Source organism: Dendrobates tinctorius, unplaced genomic scaffold (genome assembly GCF_039654945.1).
Source record: "Dendrobates tinctorius isolate UK_male_01 unplaced genomic scaffold, ASM3965494v1 ptg000029l, whole genome shotgun sequence".
NCBI lineage: Eukaryota > Metazoa > Chordata > Amphibia > Anura > Dendrobatidae > Dendrobates > Dendrobates tinctorius.
In genome coordinates this window covers 4,399,025-4,414,133 of record NW_027361697.1, presented here as the reverse complement: position 1 = coordinate 4,414,133, position 15,109 = coordinate 4,399,025, and the positions used below count along the sequence as shown (strand labels likewise).

At 48.0% G+C, this 15,109-nt stretch overlaps 1 protein-coding gene across 6 annotated transcripts in view; it reads left to right on the top strand.

Moving 5' to 3' along the window:
- SMG7 (SMG7 nonsense mediated mRNA decay factor) overlaps positions 1–8,223 on the top strand; it is a 63,631-nt gene extending 55,408 nt beyond the window's left edge. For 2 of the 6 annotated variants that reach the window (XM_073571325.1, XM_073571323.1), the window contains exons 19-23: positions 141–221; positions 325–484; positions 1,276–1,446; positions 1,542–1,693; positions 6,641–8,223. In XM_073571325.1, coding sequence (XP_073427426.1) covers positions 141–221; positions 325–484; positions 1,276–1,446; positions 1,542–1,693; positions 6,641–6,754 — 678 coding nt within the window. In that variant the 3' untranslated portion in view covers positions 6,755–8,223. The remainder of the gene's footprint in view (positions 1–140; positions 222–324; positions 485–1,275; positions 1,447–1,541; positions 1,694–6,640) is intronic. The other 4 variants (XM_073571324.1, XM_073571327.1, XM_073571326.1 and 1 more) reach the window with 2 other exon arrangements.
- Positions 8,224–15,109: the final 6,886 nt, after the last annotated feature.

Below are 15,109 nucleotides of genomic sequence, written 5' to 3'. Positions count from 1 at the left end.
AAGAGATTACATATTTGCGGAAAGTGACAGGTCCCCCTTTAAGTGCCCGTACCCTGCCTCCAAAGTTAATTGTTGGTAGCAGATTGCACCTTGAATTGGGAGATTCGTCTGGGAGTAAATTGTCTCTCTTTCTTTTGGAGAAGTCTCTTCTGGAAAAGCCATCTGAGCTGATATCCCAGCCCCCCTCTTTCCTCTCACTCACTGGATTCTCCCTGAGCCAGGTAAGGGAGGGTATGGAGAGAGGCTTACGTAGAGGAGACAGGGCTCGTGTTTTTTACGTTTGTTCACATTCTTGTCTCTAACACTTTGTTCTGTTCTTTACAGGAAAGGTTCCCAAATAACAGCGTCTTTAATGATATGTACAGCAAGTCGCCGTGCAGCGGCACCAAGAATGAAGTGTGCCCTCCCATCGGACAGCAGGAGACCTCTCTGTATTCTCTGTTTGAGGGTAAACCTTGGTCTCCATCTCTTCCAGCAAGCTCAGGTAAGGGGCAATATTTGAATCAGGCACATTGGAACATTTTAAAGGGATTTTCACGTCTTTGCATATACTTGCTGGTTGTGTGGATCACCACTGACTATGGGAACAAAGGACTGAGAACCCTCGTGTGTGTGTGTGTGTGTGTGTGTGTGTGTGTGTGTGTGTGTGTGTGTGTGTGTGTGTGTGTGTATATCTCTCTCTCGGCACATCAAGAACTAGTCTGAACGAGTGCATGTCAAAATGAGGAAATAGTTGCACTCAATTGCATTAAGGCACGTCAATGTGAAATACATGAAGTGTGAATAGCATAATGGCTTCTGAAATTTAGGAAAAACGTTGGTGAATGGGCTCACATTTTTTGGCCAAATTTTGTGTTAAGCATCTCATGTGTTTTTCCTACATCTCATGTGTTTTGGAGCAGTGCTTTGGGGCATAAAGGACTGGAAGGGCTAAACAGTCATATAAATGGGTTTGGAGGAGCAAATGTTTGACAGGTTCCCTTTAAATCTTGATAGTGCACATCTTCTCCTGTTATTTAAATGTATTTATTACACTTATATAGCATCAATGTATTCTGTAGCACTTTACAGACATTATCATCACTGTTCCCATTGGGGCTCAGTATGTCTTTTCTTGGGTTTCCTCTGATTACCACCCACACACCAAACTGGGAGAACGTACAAACTTCATACAGATGTTATCCTTGGTTGGGATATGAGCCAACGGTGCTAACCACTAGGCTGCTCACAACACCACTGGAAGGTGATCAGTTTTACATTTACTTTGTCTTTTAGATCATTCTACACCAGCGAGTCAGTCGCCTCATTCATCAAACCCGAGCAGCTTACCAAGCTCTCCACCCACCCACAACCACACGGCTCAGCCTTTCTCCAACTTTGGGCCTATAGGAACCCCAGACAACCGTGATCGGCGAGGTGCTGACCGATGGAAGACTGACAAGCCAGGTAATCTTACTACTTTTAATTTTTTCTTAATTGTGCATTAATTGGTTATTTTAACTTATCCTGATATGATGTTTTTCATGTTTCTTCCTGAAAAGCAATGGGCGGCTTTGGTCTGGACTACCTGTCTGTAACTTCGTCTCCCGAAAACAGCTGGCGCCAGATAAATAATTCCAGCAGTGCAAACGCTTGGGCAGCTCAAGGCAACGCGAGAGAGGACTCTTCTGCTGCCCTAATGGAGAGCCTGAAGGTTTGTGTCCACGTTGGACATACTTCATCCAAATTCTTTTTTTTTTTTTTGGCCATGTGAAAGTAAGGCTGGTTTCACATTTGCGTTAAAACAACGCTGCTCCCTGCGTCGTTAAGCCCCGCCCCGAGCCGGCTCCCTGCCCGCCCCATCCGGGATCACCGCCTACTTTCGCATTTGCACGCATGCGATCGGCGCACCCTATCTTTAGCATAGGGTGCGCAGATCATGCGCTGCCAGTGTGAAAGTAGAGTGCTGCGCACTTTTGACGGTGCGCCGTGCGCGCCGAAATGCAGCATGTTGCAAAATACTTCATGGCTATAAGGAGCTGTGATAACAGTGGGACGGGACTTCCAGGTTGTCACACATGAACCCTTATACTTTAGCATTATTACCACTAGAGGGCACAGTAGGACCACAAATCTGCACACAGGCATGGCGGACCCCATGGTATCTACACACTGGTTACTGTATCTTATAAGCCGCCCTGGTACAATAAGGTACAGATTTGTTTTTTCCTTGGAGAAGCTCGATGCTCCTATTATCTGTATGTAAGAATTCCACTCTTCATGGTTATAGGAAATTATCATTGTCTCTAATATTACCGTGGTCCAGTTTTATAGGGCTTGAGTTCCTGGAAATATTACCTATAGCATACCACTATGTAGCTATCAAAAGCCAAAGCTTTAACATATGACCTAATGCACGCCATATTTCTCTGTATGATTTTATGTATGCTAGTTTAGGAACTACGGGAAAGGGGAAATGAGCGGTTAAATCACAAATCATTCAACAACCTATTGGATGTTTTTGCACATTTGCGATTACGTGAAATAAGTTCTAGTTTTCTGTAAACTTGCATTATGCTCTTGTGTGATGATTGCAAGCAATAATATGCACTTGTACATATCTTAAAGGGCTTTTCCAGATTTGAAAAACTTCTGTACCCTAGCTACAAACAAACCAAAACAAAAGAGCATGCTTTACTCTCCCTCCCGGGATTCAGCACTGAGTCTCTGCCGCTGCTCTTCGTGCATTATTGTCTGCAGCGCTGACGCCACACCGACAGCGCTGCAGACAATAACGCAGTTCAGCGGTTCTGCCCCAGTTGATGGCTCGAGCTGCTGAGCTCACAGATTGACATGAGCGCTGCAGACAATAAGACATTTGGAGCAGGGTCAGAGACTTTTTGCTGGACCTGGGGAGGGTGAATAAAGTCTTGTTTGTTTTTTAAATAATCTGCAGCAGAGGTTCAGGGGTTTTCTGAAACCGAAAAACACTTTTGAAGCCTTGTGCATAAGGTGTCTTTTAGATGCCAGAACAGCTGATGAGGTTTCCCCATGCAAAGCCACTTCAGGAGCACACCTGGCGGTCATTTTCCTGAAACTGCTTCGCTGGCGATTTTTCCAGTCGTTTTTGCGTCTGCTCTGTCGTTGGTGTTTATTACTTTACTAGATTATGGCCCGATGCTATCGCATCGGGAGGATGCGATAGCATCACACCTCTTGCCATGTTAACCCTCAACACACACACTCCTCTCACCTTTCACCATCTCCACTCACTCTTTCACTCCACATACGACCCCTTCTCTCACTCCGTCTCTCATACTCACGCCGTCATCGCCGCTGCTCCACGATCCCCGACATCTTCTTCCGCCGGCGCCATCCTGGATCCAGACGTTGTCCACGCCGGCGACATGTTCTTGCGGCGACGCCATCTTGAGTATCGTGAAATCCCGCGATAGTCAAGATAGCGTCGCCGGAAGAACATGTCGCCGGCGTGGACGACGTCGGGATCCAAAATGGCGTCGGCGAAATCTCTCGAGTTTTCGCCGACGCCATTTTGGATCCCGACGTCGTCCTCGCCGGCGACATGTTCTTGCGGCGACGCCATCTTGACTATCGCGGGATTTCACGAAATCCAAGATGGCGTCGCCGCAAGAACATGTCGGCGGCCTGGAGAACGTCTGGATCCAGGATCGCGGCGGAGGAAGATGTCGGGGCAGCGACGATGACGGTGTGAGTATGAGAAACGGAGTGAGAGAAAGGAACGTATGTGGAGTGAAAGAGTGAGTGGACGTGAGTGGAGGTGAAAGGTGAGAGGAGTGTGTGTTGAGGCGGTGTGGTGTGTTGAGGGTTAACATGTGCGTGTGTGTGGTGACGTCACCGGTTACAACTGGACGGAAGTTGTTACAACCGGAAGCTGCTTAGGGCATTTATTATTATAGATGATGAGGAAGAAGCCGTCTGTTGTTGGCGGTGATGGCGTGTAGAGGCTTCTTCAGCCAATGTAATAGATTTAGAGTTGGGGGATTCGTGTGTGAGACGACGGCGTTCATAAGCCTTAATCTTGTCAAGTCGATGCTGTTTTTCCTCAGGAGTCTCATTAGCACGGCATTGTTTTTGTCGTAGTGCTAAAGCTGCTTTCCTTTCACTGGCATTGGCATACTGTGCATCGGTATTGAATGGTGGTATTGATAGGGCAGAAACAGATTGCTGATTAGTTATGTCAGTGAACGGCATATGGGATGAAGTGTAGCAGTAAATTGTTCCACATGCTGATGTGGAAGCATCCTGTTGTGAGTCTAATAATAATGATGAGGAAGAGGCCGTCTGTTGTCGGCGGTGACGGCGTGCAGAGGCTTCTTCAGCCAATCTTATGGATTTAGAGTTAGGGGATTCGTGTGTGAGGCGACGGCGTTTATAAGCCTTAATCTTCTCAAGGCGATGGTGTTTTTCCTCAGGAGTCTCATTAGCACGGCGTTGTTTTTGTCGTAGTGCTAAAGCTGCCTTCCTTTCACTGGCATTGGCATACTTTTTGTTATGACTCATGTTGGCACAGGTAAAGGAGTCTATTTGGCAGTTATCTGGCAGTGAAGAAGGCGTCCTGGAGTATTGTAGAGTAAACAGATACTAATTGACCCTGTAATTGCCCAGCAGTAGTTATGAAGTGGTAGTGGCAAATTGGCCCTGTAGTTAGACACCGGCAGAGGAGCAAGGCAGCAGTAGTTATGGCGGTAGAGGCAAATTAGCCCTGTAATTAGACACCGGCAGAGGAGCAAGGTAGTAGTTATGGCGGTAGAGGCAAATTAGCCCTGTAATTAGACACCGGCAGAGGAGCAAGGTAGCAGTAGTTATGGCGGTAGAGGCAAATTAGCCCTGTAATTAGACACCGGCAGAGGAGCAAGGCAGCAGTAGATATGGCGGTAGAGGCAAATTGGCCTTGTAATTAGACACCGGCAGTAAACAGGCAGATGACCAAAGCAGCAGTAGTTATGGCGATAGAGGCAAATTGGTCCTGTAATTAGACACTGGCAGAGGACAAAGGCAGCAGTAGTTATGGCAGTATAGGCAAATTGGCCCTGTAATTAGACACCGGCAGAGGAGCAAGGCAGCAGTAGTTATGGCGGTACAGGCAAATTGGTCCAGTAATTAGACACCGGCAGTAAACAGGCATAGGACCAAGGCAGCAGTAGTTAAGGTGGTACAGGCAATGCCAAGCGTCAGCACAGCAAGTCGGCGTGAGGTAAATGACGCAATTTCACGAATGCAAGATGGCGTCGGCGAAATCTCGCGAGATTTCGCCGACGTCGTTAACACCTCTTGCCATGTTAACCCTCAACACACCACACCGCCTCAACACACTCCTCTCACCTTTCACCTCCACTCATGTCCACTCACTCTTTCACTCCACATACGTTCCTTTCTCTCACTCCGTTTCTCATACTCACACCGTCATCGTCGCTGCCCCGACATCTTCCTCCGCCGCCGCGATCCAGGATCCAGACGTTCTCCAGGCCGCCGACATGTTCTTGCGGGACGCCATCTTGGATTTCGTGAAATCCCGCGATATTCAAGATAGCGTCGCCGCAACATGTCGCTGGCGTGGACTACATCGGGATCCAAAAAGATGGCGTCGGCGAAATCTCGCGAGATTACGCCGACGCCATTTTGGATCCCGATATCGCCCACGCCAGCGACATATTCTTGCGGGACGCCATCTTGGATGTCGTGAAGTCCCGCGATATTCAAGATGGCGTCGCCGCAACAACATGTCGCTGGCATGGGCGACATCGGGATCCAAAATGGCGTCGGCGTAATCTCGCGAGATTTCGCCGACGCCATCTTTTTGGATCCCGATGTCGTCCACGCCAGCGACATATTGTTGCGGCGATGCCATCTTGAATCTCGCGGGACTTCACGACATCTAAGATGGCATCCCGCAAGAACATGTCGGCGGCCTGGAGAACGTCTGGATCCTGGATCGCGGCCGTGGAGGAAGATGTCGGGGCAGTGACGATGACGGTGTGATTCTGAGAAACGGAGTGAGAGAAAGGAACGTATGTGGAGTGAAAGAGTGAGTGGACATGAGTGGAGGTGAAAGGTGAGAGGAGTGTGTGTTGAGGCGGTGTGGTGTGTTGAGGGTTAACATGTGCGTGTGTGTGTGTGTGTGTGGTGACGTCACCGGTTACAACTGGACGGAAGTTGTTACAACCAGAAGCTGGTTAGGGCATTTATTATTATAGATTACTCTGTTCTGTGCAGTATAGAGAGTGGGTGGCTTCTGAGTAGAGGTTGCCCAAAGAATGAGACTGTCACTTCTTTTGATTGTTTCGGGATAGCTTTGTCAGGCGATTTCCACCTGAAAATTACAGTGTGTGCACATAGTGAGCAAAATGGAAATCCCTCTTCCTGTAACTTTCCATTTCACTATGGCCATGCTCTATGGGGCTTTACATACATAAAGAAAGGGGCATAAGTCAATGCACACCCTCCTTATGGCATCAACAGGAGTCCAGAGACTGTTGTTTTCCTCTTATATAATCATAGCTGTCATTTACCGTTGGATATTTAAAGGCCATTTCCACGTTAGGATCATTTTTTGCTAGATACTACTAAGCACACTTTTTTTTCCTTGATGTGAAATAATTGTGCATTTATTTTATTTTAGTCTATTTGGTCAACCACCATGATGCACCCTGGCCCATCAGCCCTGGAACAGCTCCTGATGCAGCAGAAGGAGAAGCAGCAGAGAGGACAGGGATCATTCAATCCTCCGCACTGAGACAGACGGGGAGAAGAACCCATACATGGCACGATTGGTCAGCAGGACAGGATATGTCCTGAGCCCTGAGGAGGGCAGCCCTCTCTCCCCCCTCACCGATCTGGGGGGGAGCACATGTGGGGGAGCGTCCAGCGTATCCCACCAAATCTGAAAACCTCCACCGCCCGCAGGCGACGCAGTTACCTGACGGACACAGCAGGAAGTTCCTATCCAGAGGGAGCTTGGGACTTCTTGAGTATTGGGGGGGAAGGGGTAATGTGCGCCCCCATCTTTCTCGTTATTTGTGCATGCCTCTCACAGCACCCCCTGAACATCTGCCTAACACACGGATAGGAAATATCTCCTCCCAGCAGTGCAAGGCAGGTGGGGGGCAATAAGAACTCTCCCCGCAGATGTAATGAGTTTTATGGTTCTGTTTCTAGATAACACCCGAATGTCAGGAACTCTCTCCATTAGTGGAGATGGAGGAACTAGTCCCCTCTGGCCCACCAGCTTGTGCTGGCTGAGGGAGGTGTGATTGAATGGGTGGCTTTTTTTTGTCTTGTTCCCCTTAATGGTTAATGGGTGAGGGGTTGTGTGTCTGTGTTACGGTTATGGATGCTTGCTTGTGCCCATTGAGTGTCTTTAACCTACTTTGGTGTCTGTCCTTCCCTGCCTGCTTAGTTGTCGTGTGTTTGTGTGTGCGCTCAATGTCTCCCAAAAGCTGCGTATTGCAGGATGGATGACGGCAAATTTACGAGGGAGCCGAGTAAGGAATACGGAGAGGCCCCATGGATCTAGCTAGGTGACAGCTGATTTCTTTTCTCCTCGCTCCCCCTCTTTATTGACCTGCCTCATTGAGAAGCCCCTTCAATCTGGCAGAAGGGAAACTGAAGTGTTGGATCAATTTGCAATACCAAGTGCAAGTGCCAGAGCTGATAGCACAAGGCAAGAACGGGAACAGTTCTGTCCTCCACACTGCTCCAGCAAAATGACGAGCATTGCGCACAAGCAGTGAGAGAGCCGGGATGTCTGATACGATGAGCGAGATGAACAGGTGACTGATCAAGTGGAAGTATGATGAAATGAGCATGAGTGCCTCACTTGTCCAGGAACGGAAGGAATGAGACATGGTTCTTCTACGTAGAGTTATCATAGAGGTCCCCCTTCTGTGTGTTTTTGTGTATGTCATGGGTACCATCTGGTGTCCCAGCACGTTTAGCACCTCATGCATTGACCATACACCTAACACATTTTGGGGCCAGATGTTTGGTGGAGAACTAAGGATTTTATTGGAAGAAACCAGTTCTCTTTGAGGATTAAATATATAAAAAAACAAAAGTGGCAGAGTGCCACTTAGGCTATTCTTTGTTAGCAGGATCTTGAGTATGGAGACCCCTATTCACTCCCACCCTTTCCTTGTGTTCTTGTGTGAGCACCGTCTGCTCAGATCTGCTTTACCATTAATAAACTCCTCTTCTCTACAGTCATCCGCACGTTTGTCTTTTTGGCTTCTACTACTGAATATGGTTGACATTGTGATGAACTAATGATAGAAGTTGCCCTATTTTCAGACTCTGAAGAATACATTATAATTAGATGGTGCACATTCCAACCTGCCAGGTGACTGTAGAATGTTTTTTTCGTACAAAGGAGTTTTGATCATTGATTGATGCTATGATAAATACTTATTACAAATGTCTATTGAACACAAAAACAAAGTGACAATATTTATTTTATTTAAAAAAGCCCCTGAGGATGCCGGCGAAACAGATCACTGGTGCTTATAGTTCTAAAACTAATAAATAAATTGCTGTTTGTTGGTAATACTTAGTGATGGTGCAGACCTCAGGCACATCACCTATAATACTATATAATTCAAGGGAAAAATAATCCATTTGGATGGTAATTGAACAGGGTCTTTCTTCACTTTATAATCTACTTTTTAGTACATGGAATTGCAAATTTTTATTTTTTTTTTACATATTTGTCAAGGGTGGACTCTTAGGGCTCTCATTCAGACGTCTTTTTTCAACCTACAATTTCTGTCCATGTTTTTTCACAGAACTTTTACGTAGTATAGCCTATGGGTCTGATTTTTCAATTTTTTTCGGGTGGACCGAGTAGTCCACGTAAAATTAGAGACATGTTTGATATTGATCCGAGTTTCTATGGTTCCTTGAAAAAATGTTTAAAAAAAAAAAAAAAATCGGACGGCACAAACTGCTAGATAGACGGCAGAGAAACCTTTTTTTTTTTTTTCCCCATCATTCGCAAAAAAAGTGATGAAACTCTGAACAAAATCATTGATTAAGCCAGGACCATTTCTTTCTTTTTTCGTACTTGGAAAAAGAGACTTCTGGTTGAGCCCCTAGTTTGATAGAATATGTTGCAAATGGTCATTTCTCTCTCACCCATGACAGCACCACGGAGAGAGGGGATCCGCCCTTCAGGGACAGGAACCTACAGAAAAAGGGCGGTAGCTCTCCTCCGCCTTCAGTTGGGTTCCTGTCCCTGACGGGGGGACCCACAGTACGGCGTACCTGTGAGGAGTCCGGGGCTGGCCTGTCCGGGTATCGGCAGCGGGGAGGCCCCTGTCGCGGCAGGTGCGGTGCCCGAAGCCGCCACCGCCGGGGCAGATGCGGGCTGCCGAGTGAGCGGGGGGGGAGAGACGCCGGAGTCGCCGCTCCAGAAAGGAGGTCGGGGCTCAGCGGGACCCAGTGGAGCGTGGGCAGCGCCATGGTACGGAGAGTACCAAGATGGCCGCTGCCCCGGAAGTAGACCAACGACTTCCGGGTCCCGGAACCGGGCGCATGCGCAGGAGCGCGCTTCCCGACCAGCGCGTGCAGGGGGAGCGGTGACGTCACGCAGCGCCAAGTTTAAAAAAGGTGAGGTGCAGAAACTCCTGGCTGGAAGCGATCCTAACAATGGAGGATAGCGACCAGCAACAGGAGCAGAGGCAGCAGCTGAAACGGCAGCAGCAGCACCACCAACACCACCACCGACAAAAGGAACTAAACACAGAGTGCCGTTCCAGCAGTCACTCCACGCGGCGTAGCACGTCAGCAGCGAGGAGCAGAACGCCACCAGGAGATCAGCCTATACAGGACCTGACTCCGTCTCCCGAACCGGGAAAGAAGAAGGCTAAAAAGAACAGGGAATGTCCCACTTGCGCTAAACCCCTACCGGTATCATGGGAGGAAAAAACTATGCGAGTCCTGTACAAAAGAGATTGTTTGTCAGGAGACTCCGGATTTCGCATCTGACCTAAGGGCCGCAATTAAATCAGAGGTCCAGAGTGCCCTCGAATCCCTTAAACATAAGGATAAAACGAGGAAAAAAGACAGGGTAGAAACCTCCCAGTCAGACTCTTCCACATCGGGAGAAATCTCGACTAAATCCTCAGAATCCGGCTCGCTCTTCATCCTCAGACGAGGAAACAGGAGGACGCCATTGTTTTCCCCTAGAAGAGGTAGACAAACTGGTGAAAGCTGTAAGGTCTAACATGGGGGTATTGGACCCGAGGCCGGATAAGACAGTCCAGGACATAATGTTCGGGGGGCTAGGCCAGAAAAAACGGAGAGTATTTCCGCTAAACGAAATCGTCAAGGGTCTAATCAAAAGGGAATGGGACAAGCCAGACAGGAAAAATACTACAGTCCCTTCCCTTAAAAGGAAATATCCCTTTGAGGAGGAGGCATCCACGTCTTGGGACAGAGCCCCGAAACTTGATGTGGCAGTCGCTAAAGCCTTAAAGAAATTCGCCCTTCCCTTTGAGGACATGGGCACCCTCAGGGACCCCTAGATAAGAAGGCAGATACCTTTCTAAAGGGGGCTTGGGAGTCTGCAGGCGGTAACCTCAGGCCAGCGATAGCGGCGACATGTACCTCAAGAGCCCTAATGGTATGGGTGGACCAACTTGAGAAACAGCTGAGGGAAGGGACACCTAGAGATAAAATTCTAGATTCTATCCCAGTAATAAGGGGAGCGGCTGCATTCCTAGCAGACTCATCGGCCGATTCAGTCAGACTGTCGTCCAAAACAGCAGCACTTTCAAACGTGGCCCGAAGGACACTATTGCTTAAAAGTTGGCCAGGGGACCTTCAGACCAAAATGAAATTATGCTCCATCCCCTGTGAAGGAAAATTCCTTTTTGGGGAAACGTTGGATGACATCCTCCAGAAAGCAGGGGACAAGAAAAAAGGATTCCCAAATTTAGGGCCAGCGGCATTTAAAAGACCCTTTCGGAATAGGAGGTTTTTTCAGAGAAGACCACCAAGGGAACAAAAGTGGGATGATAAAAGAAGAGATAGAGGCTTCTTCTTTAATAACTCTCCCCGGGACAAAAAGCCCTCCAAGTGACAGTATGCCAAGGGTGGGAGGAAGGTTATCCTTTTTCCTTCCAGCCTGGAGGAGAATTTCAACAAACCCCTGGATAATAAACCTAATCCAGGAGGGCCTAAGGATAAACTTTTTCTCTCTCCCGCCTCAAAAATATGTAACAACGGCGCTGAGATCCAGCATGCGAGAACAGGAAGCGTTAGAAAGCGAGGTTCTAGGCCTAGTAAAAAAAAGGAGTCCTCCAGGAGGTCCCCCCTGCAGGATATGGGCAGAGGGTTCTACTCCCCTCTTTTTCTAGTGACCAAACCAGACGGCACCTTTCGTACAATTATAAATCTGAGAAAGCTAAACAAATACGTCAAGAACCAGAGCTTCAAAATGGAGTCGATCAAATCTACCACCAAAGTCCTGTTCCCAAACTGCTACATGACTGTGTTGGACCTCAGCGACGCTTATTATCACGTCCCTATCCACAAAGACTCCAGGAAGTATCTGAGGTTAGCCGTCTCAATAAAAGGCAAGGTCAAAGAATTTCAGTACAGAGCCCTGCCGTTCGGAATATCGATAGCCCCGCGAGTATTCACCAAAATAGTAGCGGAAATGATGGCTCATATAAGGGAACAAGATATAATAATAATAATCCCGTATCTAGACGATTTCCTAATAGCGGGCAGCTCGGCTCAAAAATGCAGGGAACAGAGAGACAGGGTGATAAACACTCTACAAGACCTGGGCTGGCTTCTAAATCTAAAAAAATCAAGATTGGAGCCCAGCAGGGTACAAGAATTCTTGGGCCTAACACTAGACTCAAGCATTCAGGAGTGTCGCCTCCCAAACCACAAAAAGGAGAAGATCGCTCAAATTACAGCAAGAGCAATCCAAAATCCCTCCATGACACTAAGGAAGGCCATGTCACTGTTGGGTTCACTATCTGCCTGCCTACCAGCAGTTCAATGGGCTCAGTTACACACGAGAAATCTCCAGTGGGACGTATTGGCCAACCAGGCAGTAGTAGGGGGACACCTAGAGGGTCGCATTACCCTAAATTCAAGCACTATTCATTCCCTAGCTTGGTGGGGAAACCAGGAGAACCTGTCCAAAGGGATCCCCTGGGCACCAAAGATCACACACGTAGTGACAACAGATGCCAGTCCCACAGGATGGGGAGCGCACATGAACAACGAGGTTACTCAGAGCGAATGGGGAAATCAAGAATTAAGAGCCTCCTCAAATCAAAAGGAGCTTTTAGCAGTAGGCTATGCCCTAACACACTTCCTACCCCTACTCCAGAACCACCATGTCTGTATCCTTTCGGACAATCGGGTCACAGTGGCCTATATAAACCACCAGGGGGGAACCAGGTCCCGAACCCTAATGGACACATCCGCCAAAATCCTCAAACTAGCGGAGGCAAACCTATTATCTCTGACAGCCCTACACATCCGCGGTACGGAGAATCAAAGGGCAGACTTTCTGAGCCGCACCCAATTGCGACAGGGGGAATGGGTACTAAAGCAGTCCATTTTTCGGCAGATTGTAAAAATGTGGGGGACCCCAGACGTGGATCTGTTCGCCGACTTCAAAAACAAAAAAGTAGACGCCTTCTGCTCCCTAGATCCCAGGGGGAATCCTCTAACTCTGGACGCATTTATGCTCCCATGGACACAGAATCTAACATATGCCTTTCCCCCAATCATGCTCATTCCAGCAGTCCTAAAGAAAGTCAGGCAGGACAGGGTAAGAATGATACTGATAGCCCCCTTCTGGTCCAAAAGAACCTGGTTTTCCTGGCTAAGAATGCTCTCAGTAACCGACCCATGGGTCCTACCGGATCTCCCGGACCGCAGGGCCCAGTGCTACATCCTCAGGCACCGAACCTCCATTTAACAGCATGGAATTTGAGAGGGCACTGATGAGGGACGGGTTTTTCAGAAAACCTGATAACTACACTACAAAAGAGTAGGAAACCGGTTACAATGAGAGCTTATGGTAGAATATGGAAAAAATTTCTATCCACCTCTAGGGCAAAGGTTTAGGACGGGGTTCAGATTGATAAGATCCTAGAATTCCTACAAGTGGGCCTAGAACAGGGTCTGGCGGTCAACACATTAAAAGTACAAATAGCGGCATTAGGCGCCCTCTATAACCATGATGTGGCAGGTGACCCCTGGGTATTACGGTTTATTAAAGCCGCAACCAGATCGAGGCCAATAGCCAGTCAAAGATTACCATCATGGGACCTGAATCTTGTACTTTCAACACTGACAGGCCCTCCGTTTGAACCAATTCACTCGGCACCCCTAAAAATCCTATCTCTTAAAACGGTGCTTCTGGTGGCACTAACATCAGCCGAAGAGTGAGCGATATTCAAGCCTTGTCAGCGGGGCCTCCTTTCACAAAAAATCTAGAGGATAGAGTTATCTTAAAACCTGACCCAGCCTATTTGCCCAAAGTGTCATCACATTTTCACAGGTCCCAGGAGGTAGTCCTTCCTTCCTTCTGCCCAAATCCAAAAAATAAGGGGGAAGAAAAGTTCCACACTTTAGATGTTAAAAGGTGCCTAGTACAGTACTTAGAGGCCACCAAAAAGTGTAGGAAGGAAGGCTCTCTCTTTGTATGTTTCCAGGGTCCTCGGAAGCGGCTCAAAGCATCCAAGAGTACCCTGGCAAGGTGGATAAGGGATGCGATTGCCCTGGCATATTCATCCAGCGGGAATACCATCCCAGAAGGGCTGAGAGCTCATTCCACAAGGGCAATGGCGACCTCATGGGCTGAAAGATCTGAGGTATCAATAGAACAAATCTGTAAGGCGGCCACCTGGTCATCACCTTCAACCTTTTTTAGGCACTATAGATTAGATTTAGCCTCTACATCTGACCTGACCTTCGGGAGAAGGGTCCTTCAGGCGGTGGTCCCTCCCTAAGCTACCAATCTCTGAAATTCTCTCCGTGGTGCTGTCATGGGTGAGAGAGAATGGCTTAGTTACTCACCGATAACGGTGTTTCTCGGAACCCATGACAGCACCCGCTTATTCCCCTCCCCTTCACGAGTATGGTGAGCACGTGTTATTGTTAGTAGAGTGTTTCCGTTTAGGCACGGTGATTTGATAAGTAAGCAGGATTATAATATTGTGTATGTATTTCTGTTGTCTAACTATTTTTGAAGACCTGAGTCTTCTTCAGTGGCTTTGCTATTTAGTTTAGTGTAGGGACCCGTAAGCGTGAGGAACTTTGGCGCAGTTTACGGGCTCAAGTATTTTGGCCAAAATATCAGCTAATACCTCACTAATTGGTAAAAAATTTTTTGCACTACATTATTCGGGGTGCAGCCGAGCCCAGACACGTTTGGTCTCGTATGAGGGGTGTTCACACTGGGATGCATTGAGAGGGTGCTGGCCAGCCCGCCTAATCGAATAGTAGGGGCGTTACTAATAGGCTGTGAACCAGACACCATGCAGTTCCCTTGTGTGAACGGTACCCTATGCGAACCCTCATTGTGCAATTGTATACTGGGCAGTCACCCCCTCCAGGAATGGGTATGTGGAGAGTGGCTGTTAATCTGGTATTTTGCACCTGTGTTTCTGACATCTTGCTATATGGGCTGGCTGCACCCTGCAGTGCATTTGTTCTAGACCTGGGCAGGTAAGTGTTGCTGCCTTTTTGCTTGTTGTTACTGTTGTCTAACTAACCTGGAGACCCTCTGATGCTCTGTAACCAACAGAAGGCGGAGGAGAGGTACAGCCCTTTTTCTGTAGGTTCCTGTCCCTGAAGGGCGGATCCCCTCTCTCCGTGGTGCTGTCATGGGTTCCGAGAAACACCGTTATCGGTGAGTAACTAAGCTATTTTCTCCTAGGGCAGGAGGTGTTTGGGAAAGGGATATGTCTGGAAACTGGAAGGGGGGGGGGAAAATCTGCGTGAACCTGGTAACTGATACAATGACCAAAATGTTAGACTTCTGCATATTTCACATGGACTGATGTCTTCGTGATGCCGCAGGTCACGGATGGCTCCAGGGCACATGATCTAAGCACTAATT